Raw genomic sequence first — 13,820 nt, forward strand, 5'->3', positions numbered from 1 at the left:
TGTGCTGCGGAGCGGCTGGGCCCGTGAGCCATGGCCGCTGGGCCTGCGCGTCCGGAGCCTGTGCTCCGCAACGGGAGGGGCCACAACAGTGAGAGAGAGGCCCGCGTACCGAAAAAAAAAAAAAAAAAAAGTTACCTGGATGAGGTCATCGACTTTCTGCACGGAAGCGGGGTGACAATCATTCCCTTCTGAATTGACCAATCTGGGGGGCATGCCTGGTGTAAATACCAAACATGACTCAGCACTTTCTTTGGCCCATCCCAACTTCAACTAGTGTCCTTGTTAAAATTCATCATTTAGGTCAGGGGTCAGCAGACCATGGCGCAGGACCAATTCCAGTGGCCTGTTTCTGTAAGGAAAGTTTGATTGGAGCACAGCCATGTCCTTTGTACATATGGTTTATGTATTGTCTGTGGTTGCTTTTGTGCTTGCAACAGTAGTTGCCACAGAGGCTGCATGACCCTCAAAGCCTAGAAAACTTACTTTGTGGCCCTTTATAGAAAGAGTATGCTGACCCTATTTTATTGAAAAAATCTATATTGAAATTTAGTAAACGTAATTAGAAAACAGAGACAATTCTTAAATTGTGATTCTGTAGATTTTCTGGTATTTTTCTACATTGGGAGGAATGTCAGGCTTGTTTAAAATCGCTGTCAGATGAGCCCAGGATAAATATTCCAAATTATCATAAGGCTATGGAATCTATTAAATACAACTGAGAACTATTTCATGCCTGTCTTAGTCCATAAGCACAATTTGACTTTCTACATGACAGCCTGAAGAAAGGAAAATGTAGTTAGCTGTTGATTTTTCCATGTGACAATTGTTAAAAAGAATTATTCCTTTTGTAAAATTGGTATTGTTCATTGTAAAAAATAATAATAATAATCCAATGTATACAGAAAAAGGAAAAACCACAGAGAGCATTTTGGCGAATACCTGATGTCATTTTGTGCTGATGAACTTGTCAGAATTAGTTTCAATCTCTTCGTGTCAATTGATATGCCTTATGAGAGATACTGTTTAAAATCGGTATCCTTACTCAATAGTCACAGCTGGGTTGGGACCAAAAAATTGCATTACCCAGGTCGACTGCTTACCTTATGTGCCAGAATTTGGCTCCAAATATTTTCTGGCTGTTTCCAAGAACTAAATTCATTCTTAAACAATTTGTCCCCAGTGAAGATAATCAAAATAAACCAGGACCTCTGAAAGCAGTTCTCAAAGAGGAGTCCCACAGATATTTTAAGCAATGATATTATTCCTGAGATAAGTGGTTAGCCTTCCAAAGAGACAACTGTGAAAGGGGCAACACGTTTTTGGACGGTTGTTTTAGAATATTTGTTTAAAAAAAAACACACAGCCACCATAACTTGTAACATTGCCTTACTGTAAATATTTTACAAAAAATCTGTAGCCCTAAAAGTCAAAGAAGTTTTGAAGTTAGTATTTCAGTTATGGTTCTAGAACAATTTGCTCCCTTCTTGCATATTTCTAGTTTTCCAAGCTTTTGAAGCTGGCTGAGTGCTGGAATTCTCTGGCTTCGCCAGTACAACATCACAAAGGCCACCATTTAGAGAGCATTTAAAATGTCTCCAGTGCCCTTCTAAACGCTCCGCGTGTTTTATCCTATTCAATCCTCACGACAACTCTGTGATGTGCAGACATCCGCATATTACAGAAGGCAAGCAGAGCTGAGAAGGGCTAAGAAAGTTGCCCAGCCTATAAGTGGCAAACCTGGGCCTCAAAAGGCACGTCTGACTGGCCCCAAACGCAACCCTCTTGACCACCATGACCAGAACTCGGTTTCTTAACTTGGAGTCCACCATACTCTGCATAATTCCAGAAAATACCTTGTGAACTTCCAGAAAAGAAGCCCGAAAATGCTGTGCATTCACTTCCCCGAGGAAAAGCTAATGATTTTAATCAGATCCTTGAAAGGACACCTGACCCACAAAGTATTCTAGAACACTGTGGCAATAGACAAGGAGGAACGTTGCCCATGATTTTATCTTAAATTTCCACCAAAAGGTAATTTGATGGTGCAATGAAATTGTTGCCAAGGCAGAGAGAAAGGGCGAGGACTCCCATCCATTACTCCTAAGGGCTGGAGCTGGGGGCTGTCACTGTGGGTTGGACCAGGCCTCAGCCGCCTCTCTGAAGCAGCCCAAGGGCCTTGACCCCAGGGAGCTCCCCCTGCAGCTGCCCTGGCCGGTTCCCCATTTCCCGGCAAGAATGGGCGTCCGGGTCTCAGGGAACAGGAGAAGAGAGCCTGGGCTCCGGAAGCTATGGTCCAGGCCCGCCCTCCCTGCCCCGTCCTTCATGCGTGGACTCATCCCCCAGGGGTCCCAGCTCTGACCCAGAGCCTTCCTGACCTGGCGTGTGAAGCTCGTTCGACAAACTGTACCTTTTGACGCTGCCTCTCTCTCCTCTGTCCGCCGCCGCCCTCCCCATGGTGCAGGGATCCTGATGTGGGAAGTGTTCAGCCTGGGGAAGCAGCCCTATGACTTGTACGACAACTCGCAGGTGGTCGTGAAGGTCTCCCAGGGCCACCGGCTCTACCGGCCCCAGCTGGCGTCGGACACCGTCTACCAGGTCATGCACAGCTGCTGGCATGAGGCGAGTGCTCCACTGGGGGGAGCGGGCAGGGCGCCGGGCGCATCCGGGCCAGTGGCTGCGTCACCGCCGGAAGAAGCGTTTTTGAGGCGGGGGCGGGGGCGGGGGCGGGGGGGGGGCACCTGCTACAGAGCAGGTGGAAATGGCCCTGGGCCCCTGCCCTCAGGTGTTTGTGATCTGAAACCAGCACCGTAGGCGCCAACAACTTAACAAACAACTTATATCAAAAGTGTTCTAAGGACTTTACGAATATTAACTCATTTATTCAACAGGAAACACACTATGAGTAGGTACTCTTATCATGGCTAAACGAACAGAAGGGAAACAGAGACCCAGAGAGGTTAAGTGACTCGCCCAAGCTCACACAGCTAGTAAGGGGCAGGCTGGCTAGTGTCAGAGGCCCTGTTCTCAACCACAACACTAGAGGGTCTCTCCTCAAGGAGAAAACGTGTAACAGAGAACAAATAACACGTGTAGAGAGCACAGAATGGACACCAGTCTGTTCTCCCTTCCCCTGTCTCTCAAGTGCTGAATAAAAGCCTTCCATGCAGGGAGACGATATGAGTATCTTTTTTTGTGCGACTGAAAACAGCAAGTAGCTTATAATTATATGTGCAAATTAGAAACATAGACAAGTAAGTACAGGAAGAGCTCGGAGGAGAGGGAGCCCAGCTTCCGGAACGCATCGTTATCTGAGCCAGGTCTGGAAAGCTCTACAGAGCTTCCCCAACTATGTGGGTGGAGACACAGTTCAAGGGTGTCCAGGTGAGAGCGACCAGCACAAGCACAGGTGGGGAGGCAGGAATGAGCACTGCGTGCTTGGCTGGAGCTGTGGTTGGAGGGGCTGGAAATGAGTTTGGAAGAGTACGTACGTCTGGTCCAGATTCTGTAGCCTGAATGACAAGGAGAGGAGTGTGAGTTTGGCTTTCTATAGGCAACACGGAGCCCCTGAAGACATTTGCAAGTGATGTGATAATAGGAGACTTCTAAGAACATTCATCTAAGAGCTCGCAGCCCATAACCATTATATGGCGTGGCCTCATTGACAAACGGGCCTAATGCTGCCATCGTGCGTTCACGCATTCATTCATTCACTCGTAAAAGACAGATCAGTGTCGTGGTTAAGCATGTGGACTCTGGAGCCAGAATGCTAGCTCTGGGTTGAATGCTAGCTGTGGGACCTTGCCTAAGCCTCCTAACATCTCTGTGCTTCACTATAAAATAGTACTTAACTGATAGGATTATTGTGTGGATTGAATGAGTTAATATTATAAAGTCCTTAGAACAGTGCCCGGTATACAGTAAGTGCTCTAAGTGGTTGTCGTTGTTGTTACATATTAATAGAGCAGCTGTGCACCAGGCACTATGCAGGTGCTAGGAATAAATGACTGCACGGGATTTAAAGAGTCCCTCATCTCTTGTGTTGGAGCCTACAATTCCACTTTGGAAGAGTTACTGACTGCATCACGTAACATTTTATCTTTTAGCTTAAATTCTTCTTGGAATATGGCCAGAGCCTGTGCTCCGCAACGGGAGAGGCCACAACAGAGGAAGGCCCGCATACCACCAAAAAAAAAAAAAAAAAATCAATCCAAAAATGAAATTAAGAAAGCATTTCCATTCACAAAGCATCAAAAAGAATAAAATACTAAGAATAAATTCAATCAAGTGGATAAAAGACTTGTACACTGCAAACTACAAAACATTGTTGAGAGAAATTAAAGAACATCTAAATAAAAGGAAAGACAGCCTGTGTTTGTGGACTAGAAGACTTTTTAAGATGTCCATACTATCCAAAGCAATGTACAGATTCAGTGCAATCTTTATCAAAATCCCAGTGATCCTTTTTGTAGAAATAGAAAATCTATCCTAAAATTCATATGGAATTTCAAGGGATCCCAAATAGCCAAAATAATCTAGAAAAAGAAAACGAAGTTGGAACACTCATACTTCCTGATCTCAAAACATACTACAAAGCTGCAATAATCAAAACACTGGCTTAAGGGCAGACACATAGACCAATGGAATAGAGAGCCCAGAAATAAACTCTACATATGTAGCAAATGACAAGGATGCCAAGACCATTCAATGAATAAAGAACAAACTTTTCAACAAAGGGTGCTGGGAAAACGGTATATCTACATTCGAAATAATGAAGCTGAACCCTTACCTTACACCATCTATAAAAATTAACTCCAAATGGATCGAGGACCTAAAAAAAAGCTAAAACTAAAAACTTTCAGAAAAAAACATAGTGGAAAAGCTTCATGACATTGGCCTTAGCAATGATTTCTTGGATATGATGCCAAAACCACAGGTAAAACCAAAAAAAAAAAAAGAAAACACAAACATAAATTGATCATTAAAATTAAAAACTTTTGTGCATCAAAAGACATTATCAACAGAGTGGAAAAGCAACCCACAGAATGGAAGAAAATATGTGTAAATCATATATCTGATAAGGAGTTAATATCTGGAACACACAGAACTCCTACAACTCAACCAAGACAACCCAAAAACTATGATTAAAAAATGAACAAAGGATTTGAACAGACACATCCAAAGCAGATATACAAATGGCCATGAAATGTATACAAATGACATGAAAAAATGCTCAATGTCACTAATCATTAGAAAAATGCAAATCAAAACCACAATGAGATTAAAACCACTTCACACTCATTATGGTGACTGTTATCAATAAAACAGAAAATAACAAATGTTGACAGTATGGTGGTTACTCAAAAAGTTAAACATAGAACAACCATATGGTCCAGCAATTCCATTTCTGGGTGTACATCCAAAAGAACTGAAAGCAAGGACTTGAAAAGATATCTGTATACCCATGTTCATAACAGTACTATTCACAAGAGCCAAAAGGAGGAAACAACCCAAATGTCCACCAAAAGACAGAAAAAATGGAAAAACAAAATGTGGTATATGCATGGTATGTATGCACATGCATGTGTATAATGGAGTATTATTCAGCCTTAAAAAAAGTACTAACACGTGTTACAATATGGATGAACCTTGAAAAGACTATGTTAAGTGACAGAAGACAGTTACAAAAGGACAAATAATATAATTCCATTTATTTGAGATACCTGTAATAGTCAAATTCATAGAGATGGAAAGTAGAATGGTGACTGCCAGGGCTGGAAGGGGGAATGGGGAGTTGCTGTTGAATGGGGGCAGAATTTCAGTCTGGGGGATGAAAACGGTTCTGGAGATGGATGGTATCAACGGTGGCACAACAGTGTGAAGACACTTAATGCTAGTGAACTGCACACTTAAAAATGGCTTAAGGGCTTCCCTGGTGGCGCAGTGGTTGAGAGTCCGCCTGCCGACGCAGGGGACACGGGTTCGTGTCCCGGTCCGGGAGGATCCCACATGCCGCGGAGCGTCTGGGCCCGTGAGCCATGGCCGCTGAGCCTGCGCGTCCGGAGCCTGTGCTCCGCAACGGGAGGGGCCACAACAGTGAGAGGCTCGCGGACAGCCAAAAAAAAAAAAATGGCTTAAAAGGTCTATTTTATGCATATTTTACCTTAATTAACAAAAGATCTGAGGTGTCACTTTATGGTTTCTCCTTTCCGTGTTTCTTTTTGCAAAATAAGCAGATGCACAACCAGCCAGTCCCTGCACTCCTGCCCTCCCTCCACGTCTCATGTTCACTTAAGACAGAGCTCCCCCTTGTCACCACTCTTCCTGTAGACTTTAAGCTCCTCTAGAAACGTATCCAATGTTATACAAAGACTATGGTGACCTGGGAGTTATTTCACTGTTGGGAGGAAAATTCCCAATTTCCAAATGTTATTTCCAAATGTTCTCTAAGAGTTGAAAACATAAAATAACATCCTACAATAGGACAGCAAGGTGGACACTTAACTGAATATGACCCAGAGGTTGTGCCTAAAAGCATTCTCAGCCTGTGACCCCTCACTCCCTTCCTACACCCTTCTTACCATTCACTTGTGGGCTGCTCCCTATTCTAGATGGAACTCTTATGTCCTCACTCAATTCCTCATCATCCCACAAATCCTACTCATTCTCCCTCCCAATGCCCATTGCCTTCCAGGAGCCAAAATGTGTGCATCCCTGCTCCAGACCCCTAAGGAATGACCGGACTTTACTTTCTGTATCAGTTTTCTCCCAGGATGCTCCTCCCAGGAATTCCCCCAACAAATCCAAGACCAAGGCCCTCGATTCTTCACGCACCTCCTTTCTTGGATGCAACCACTACCCTCTTAGCTTTCCCACCTCCACCCCCGGGTGCTGCCAAATTATCCTCGGAAAACGTGGCTGCAGCTCGCCATGCCTTGCCCTGCTTATCGCATCCCATCCTGCATTTGCCTGGGAGCTAAGATCCTCAGACTCTTGACTCCACACGATTTCCCCTTCTCTGAGGACGGTGCTCTGGCTGCTCTTGGTTCCTACAGCCTCTTCCCACATCTGCCCTCCTCTCTCAGCCCTTTCCGGTCTGCAAACACATTCCACAAACACATTCCACCGCATCCCACGTGGCGGTTCCCAGAGGTAAAGGAGAAGATCTTGCGAGGGGTGGCCGCTAACAGGCGCTATCACAGATCTGCTTGCTCCAGGAAGTCTTTGGCTAATCATAGCTGATGCACATAAACCTCAGTTCAGACTGGACTGTGAATTCGTCCATAAGTGTGTCCTCAAATGTCATCTCCCCACTCCCTCTTGCTCCCCTACTGTGATGTAGTTCCCCACGTGGGAAACTGCTTTTGCATGCCCCCAATGTGCCGGGCACGGGGCAGGGCACGGGGCAGGTCTCCTTCGCCTTTCTTGGGCTGGGATTCTTTTGAATCTGCACTTTAAACCTTCTTCCCGTGACATGTGTTTCCTTTCACCACTTGAAGATCTCCCATTACGTCAGACAGCCCAATCTGAGGAAACAGTCGTCACTATCACCATTTCATGTGCTTTTTTAATGGCACTGAAGCCATGGCGTGCCCTCTCCCAAACACACGCGAACACATACGTGAGCGTGCACACACGTGTTCACATCATCTCGTTTAGCCCCTCACATGCAAATGCTTTAAAGCTAACATTTCCCTCATATCAGCACTGTACAGTATGCAAGCATATACGCTAAGGTTTTGTTGCCTTGGTCCTCATCACACCTCTGCTAAGCCCCTCTTGGGGCAGGGCCCTCTAGTTCCACAGATTAGAGTCAATCCATTTCATTTTTGCCTTCAGATCTCTCACAGTCAACAAACAGAGCTCTAAGCAAACAAGGTGAAGCTCCTCTTTGGCCCTGGACTCCACAAGACTGTTCCTGAAGCAACAGTGACCAACACACAGACCCTGGACAAACAGGAGAGTGGCCCACAGAGCTTCCTGCAATGCTGGAAATGTCCTCTACGTACCTGGGCCATCTGAACCGCCGCCACTCGCGGCCACTGAAATGCAGCTGGTGCGGTGGAGGAACTGAATCTTTCGGTTCAGTTCAGTTTAATTAATTTTAACCTAAATAGCTACATGTGCCTCGCGGCTACTATACTCCACAGCACAAGTCTACAATGAGGATTTCTGTCATTTAAGTGCACGCTGGGTTGACTAGCCCTCCAGGAGGGCACTGGGGTGTGGAAACTATTAGGCTGGGAGCTTTTGGGACTTGGGGAAAACCCTCCCCCACTGCAGGAGGATTTGAAGAAGCAGCCACATTCTCCCCGGATAACATCTCAAAAGTGACAGAGTGCTTACTGAAGCTCATTCCAGTGACAATTAAAGACACACACACCACATCCCACTGGAACTTAAGACTTTCTAGAGGACAAGCCACTTAGTCTAATTAGGCTAAATTTTTCTGTAATTATTTCCTTCCCTTTGGCTTTTGATTTTTTTGGTTCTTTCAGAGATAGAACTTGAAAAAAAACAAAAAACCAGAAATCCCCCAAACAACACAAACCACACCAACACAATTCCTTATTTTTGAAAAGCCTTCCTAATGTTCAACAATTCCTTGGCCACTCTGCTAATATGATTTTAAACAGATCACACCCCAGATGTATTTTAGCCAACAGCACATGCAAGCAGAGCTGTCCCACCCTCATTTCCAACTTGGCAAGCTCCTCAGCAAAACCAAATAAATACCTACTAGAAAAAGGAGGCTGGTACAAACCCCAGCCAGCTGCAGCCATAATTAGTGGGCCAGAGCTACTCTTGTTGCTTAGATTTTTACTTCAAAACTCAAGAAGCCCACACTACCCACCAAACTCCTAGTGTTTCTGTTACAGTGATGCAGTCGAACAATACAAAGCCAAAGAACCCAGAGTCACTGAGAAACGATGTTTTCAAAACCAGTCCTTTCACCCCAACTGTCCTTTCACGAAATTACTATTGGCCATGTAAAATCCAGACTTAACCAGTAACGCTTCCTCTGCAAAGCAAATCCCCCTGGTTACTTTGCTTATGACACCTTCCACGCATGGTATTCATGGAGTCCACCTGGTAGTCACCACAGGTCCCCAAAGAAGGAAATATCTTAATGACAACTTTCTTCACCATGAACAGAAATATGTCACAGCCCATAAGGAGCTCCCCATAGGGCACAGCAGGGTAAACCCAAAGCTCCGCAGCCCAGCCCTTCTCCAGGTGGTAAGCTCAGGATGCTGCCGGTTCCCCTCCAGGTTCCCAGGGAATGGACGAGATAACCACCAAAAGGCCCCTGACATCAGTGAGCATTTTAGAAGATGGTTTTAAACCTTGGGTTCAGATAACAGTAGCCCACTTTCTTTTCCCTGACAACTTGGAATTGTATAATTACAGCTCTCCCTGGGAAAAGAGTTACAGAGTACACAAATTTCCTATACTTTTTAATCAGAGTAGTCAAGAGTTCTGCAGATTAGGGAGGCCAAGGCTATCACACCCAGTTCCCATTTCAATGCTAATGATAATAACTTTCCACATCCTGGCCTCCCGCGGAATGCAAAGGAGCGCCACTTCTCCAGCTGAAACCTTGCTTTAGAAGTCCCCCTTTAAAGGATTAATCTTCCCTACCTGTCAGATGGGCTGTTCCCCTACTCCTGCATTTCTATCCCATTGATCTCGGAAAAAGATTCCAAAGGATAGGCATTAAACCCAAACTCTGCCTGGCTTAAATGTCTCAGAGGTTAAACCGAGGCTAAAGAGATAAAACGTTCTCGGGGAACAAGTAATTCACTACAAATCACATCGTAACAGAGACTGACATACAAACAATAATTACGGGGGTATTTTGACCAAACAATACAAAAACGGTTTAGCAATAAAAATAGAAATGTTATTTCACATTGCCTCGTAAATCTGCAGATCACTCTCACCAAAAACTACTTCTGGTAAACGCACCTTTTTAAACCCATGTTGCTTTTCTGCTGGCAAAATATTAAGCATATTTCTTGTTAAGTTTTCTAACTATGACTTGCTCTACTAATCAAGAGTTCAGCCTCTGAACTGACTAGATCCCCTCGGTCACCTATCACCATTTTTATAAACAGTTTAGTATAGCAGCTCACAGGAATGTCACATAGGGTCAGTGGTGGTCATTGTCTCCAGATGGCATTTTTATCAAGTAGACGTGAGGGTTAAACTTGCTCTCACTGTTAAACATTGAAAATTTTCAAATGTGTGATTCTTCTTTGCTTGGTACACAGCCATAATAAGAAAAACATGCTTCCTTACTATATAGTATATAAAAACTTTTCTTTTTCCATAAAGTTTTCTTATTCAAGATGTTTTCATTTACTTACTTCCAAATGGATCACTATCATTATTTATTACCACCATCACTCCAGGGGTCTGGGCCAGAAGTAAACACTACACTGTCAAAATTGGGGTGGGGGACCCCAAAACTCCCAGCCTAACCTACCCAGGCGGGTCACACGGTCCCAAATCAGGTATTTGTCTCGTTACGGAACAGAGTCTTCTCAAAAAATGTTGAACTTATAAATACTTTTAGAATAACTTTTCCATGTTTTTACATAGTAACTTATGTTTTGTGTATAAAATACATTCAAATTACAGGGATTCTTCTTTACAGCAGAAAAGATGCCAAACAATCGAATCTCCTGTAATCATAAAATTGTATTCATAGTTTTGAATATGATCATATTCTTTGAATTTCCAGCTAGCCTAGCATTCCAGAAGGAAGAGAATTATAAACAGCTTCCCTACTCCCTCCCCTATAGAGATTACTACTATTTTACTGGAAAAAGAAAATTACCTCCACACAGGGTTCAAAAATTAATGAAAATGATATTGGATGGCTTTGTTCCTCAGAGATTTCTTAAAATCGACTGTAAACGACAGCAATGTTTAAACTACTCTGCGCTTTTAAAATGCGAGCAGTCTTTCCAGGCTTGTTACAACCTTTATTTAAGCAACAGACCCATCACCTTTTCTCACTTCACCCACCTCCAACTCTTCCCTGACAAATGCAACTTAAACCGCCGCCGGGCATAAGTTTGCGAGGTAGGGTTTTGCAGGGCAATTAACCGCCACGAGGCCACCACGCAAACGCTGTGCAAAAGCACGTCGAGTCGCAGGGATAAGCCCCCTCTTCCCCCTCCCACAGCGCAGCAAATGCATCCCCTGACTCGAAAGGGGAGAGGGATTCTAGCGGGGTGAGGGGTGCAGAAATCTACAGGGATGTTAAAACCCCAAAGACTGACTTAGAAGGTCTGGTTTACCTACCATTGCACATTGCACCCTGAGCGGCTTATGCTTTAAGGAACAGCGACATAAATGCAAACCCCTTTCCCAAATCAAGTAACCAGGGATGTGTGACGTAATCGGCTCTTGCTTAAACACAAACGCCCCCCAGGAAAGGCTGCCCAGCATTCCTAAATCTGAGGACGGGTCCCTGGAGCGCGCAGCTGGCAGCAGGATACGAGAAGAGCTGGTCCCCCTTCTCGCGCCTGTCGCCTAATTCTCACCTTCCTGCAGAAATGGAGCGGGGGGGCGGGGGGAGGAAGCAATGCGTAGAGTGGAGACACTGAGACCCACTCACGTGTAAGGGGCGGCTCACGGATTTCTGGGACGTGAGGCGAACCCCCTCAGCCTCCAAACCTGGAGGGCCCCGCCGCCTTCCCCCGCCGCGGCAGGGTGCGGGAATCTGGCGAGGGGTGCAGGCCAGGGGTGCCCCGGGGATCGGGACGGCTTGGCCCCCTAGGCCGGTCCCCCCAGGCTCCCCCCGAACCTGGAGGCAGCTCTTGGGCGCCCCGGGGTCCACGCCGCCCAAGATCGCGCGACCTTCGAGGAAAACGCCACCCGGGAGCCGGGCCCGCCCCTCCAGCCTGCCCGAAGGAGGCCAGGTCCCCAGTAGCCGAAAGGCCGCCCGGGGACCCCAGGCACAGGAAATACCGCTTCGGCCACCTCTCGGCGGTGGGGGAGGGGGAGAGGGGGTGAGGGGCCAACAAAAGGGAAGCCAAATCCCCTTTCAACCGAGCGGCGGGGATAGAGACCCCCCTTCCCCGAGCCTCGTCCCACCGCGGCGCCCGCCCTGGGGAGATCTCGGAACAGAGTGGGGCGCCGCGGGCCAGGAGCCCTGGAAGGGAACCTCGGGAAGCAGGGCCGAGTCAAGGTGCTGAGAACATCGGACACGTCTGCGGACCCGGGGCCCGGGCGCATTCACACTCACGACCCTCAGAAACCCCCGGCTAGGGGCTCCCTGCGGGCGCCGGCGCCGCCCGCCCCGGCCTCTGGAAACACTTAGCCGTCCCCAGAGCGCGCTTTATTGAAAGCAGCCCCGCGCGGCGGGGCGCGGGCAGGGGAGCGGGGCCGAGGCGGGTGCGGAGGGGCCCAGTCAGGCGCCCCTCTCTCGGGAGCAGCGGCGCCGGCGCGGCGGCCAGGGCAGAATCACGAAGGAAGGGAAACACGCACGAGCCGCGAGCCCCGTGCCCGCGCACGGAGGAGGTGCGCCCGGGCAGGCGCGGACCGGCTGGTCCTACCTGAGGTCCCGGACACGCAGAGCAGGAGAGCGGCGGCCGCCCAGACGGCTGGGACGCACAGCAACGGCAGCGCCAAGCCCCGGGCCATGCCGCGGGCCGTGGGGGCTGGGGCGCTGGGACCGGCGCGGCGCGGGGTCCTGGCGCCACCACCCCTGTCGGCCGCGCGTCCGCTGCCCTTTCTCCTGGGCACTTTGCGAGTTGGTCCCTTTCGAGGAACTCGTGGTCCTCCTCCTCTCCCGGCCGGGATGCGCCTCTCGGCTCCGGCCGCCTGGACAAGCGCGGGGGGCGGGCGCGGGCGAGCAGGGAGGCAGGGTCCCAGGCTCGCCCGCCCCGATGGGCAGAGCGAGGCCGGCGCCAGCGCCCCCTGCCGGAGGGACACGCCTGCGGCGGGCGGGGCGCGCGGGCAGCTGGGGGCCGGGACCGGGGGGCCGCAGCTCAGTCCCCGGACGTGCCTCTCACTCCCGCCCTCGGGCCTGCTGCTCGGGACGCTTGGCCGCAAAGGTGGAGCCTTGGGGGCGTACAGCCAGACCTCAGGGGGGCTCCCCTCGCCGCAGAGACGCCCCGGGCAGTTGGCACCCATCTTTAGGGGGCGGGACCCCCGGGGGCCTGGTCATAAATCTGTAACTCAGGACGACTCTGCGCCCCGCCAGCCTACACCGGGGCAAATCAAAAAGCCACCCAGTCCCAGAAACTGGCGGCGCGGGAGGAAGAGAAGCAGAACGTTCAAGGAAAGAAACAGGCCGCGTCCCCGCCGGCGACTCCCGGCCCCTCCTCGCCACGCTGCGCCCAGTGGGGACAACTTCGTCCCTCCAAAATGCTCAGAAACTGCTAAGAGTGGAGCTGCGTGGAGGGAGCTCTCGGGAGCGCGATGCTATCTGAAGCCACCGCGGCTTTGGGTTTACTGTTAAAAGCAAATTGTGTAATTTTACCCATTAAAGGCCACTATTTGTTCTCTGCTGAGCCTCAGAACATGCAGAAGTAATTTGCTTCACTTGTAAAAGACATTTTGAACGCAATTCAAATAACATATTTTCTTGCTTATTCTTGGTTTTGCTTAACACATGCAAAGGTCTGGAATTGGGGGGCCTGACCCTCCTGTTTGTAACTTAGGAATTTTCTTTGTTTTTGCTCTCTTGGAGGAAGGATTCGGAACCTCCAGGGGCTCAGCTGTTTGTTTTGTGCGATTTATCTTTTAACTGATTATTTGGCGTTTTTGCTCAAACACCATTTCCTGCGAGTTGGCGTGAATTCGGG

At 48.2% G+C, this 13,820-nt stretch overlaps 1 protein-coding gene across 2 annotated transcripts in view; it reads right to left on the reverse strand.

Annotated features, from left to right (window-relative positions):
- The window catches only part of ROR2 (receptor tyrosine kinase like orphan receptor 2), a 234,157-nt gene extending 221,329 nt beyond the window's left edge, over window positions 1–12,828 (reverse strand). The window contains exon 1 of one of the 2 annotated variants that reach the window (XM_024130755.2): window positions 12,567–12,624. Coding sequence is in view for 1 of the 2 variants with exons in the window: in XM_024130754.2 (XP_023986522.1) it covers window positions 12,567–12,654 (88 nt within the window). In the remaining variant the exon portion in view is untranslated. Of the gene's footprint in view, window positions 1–12,566 lie in introns of both variants that reach the window. The other variant, XM_024130754.2, reaches the window with a different exon arrangement.
- Between the last annotated feature and the right edge of the window lie 992 nt (window positions 12,829–13,820).

The sequence above is a fragment of the Physeter macrocephalus genome, chromosome 9 (genome assembly GCF_002837175.3).
Source record: "Physeter macrocephalus isolate SW-GA chromosome 9, ASM283717v5, whole genome shotgun sequence".
NCBI lineage: Eukaryota > Metazoa > Chordata > Mammalia > Artiodactyla > Physeteridae > Physeter > Physeter macrocephalus.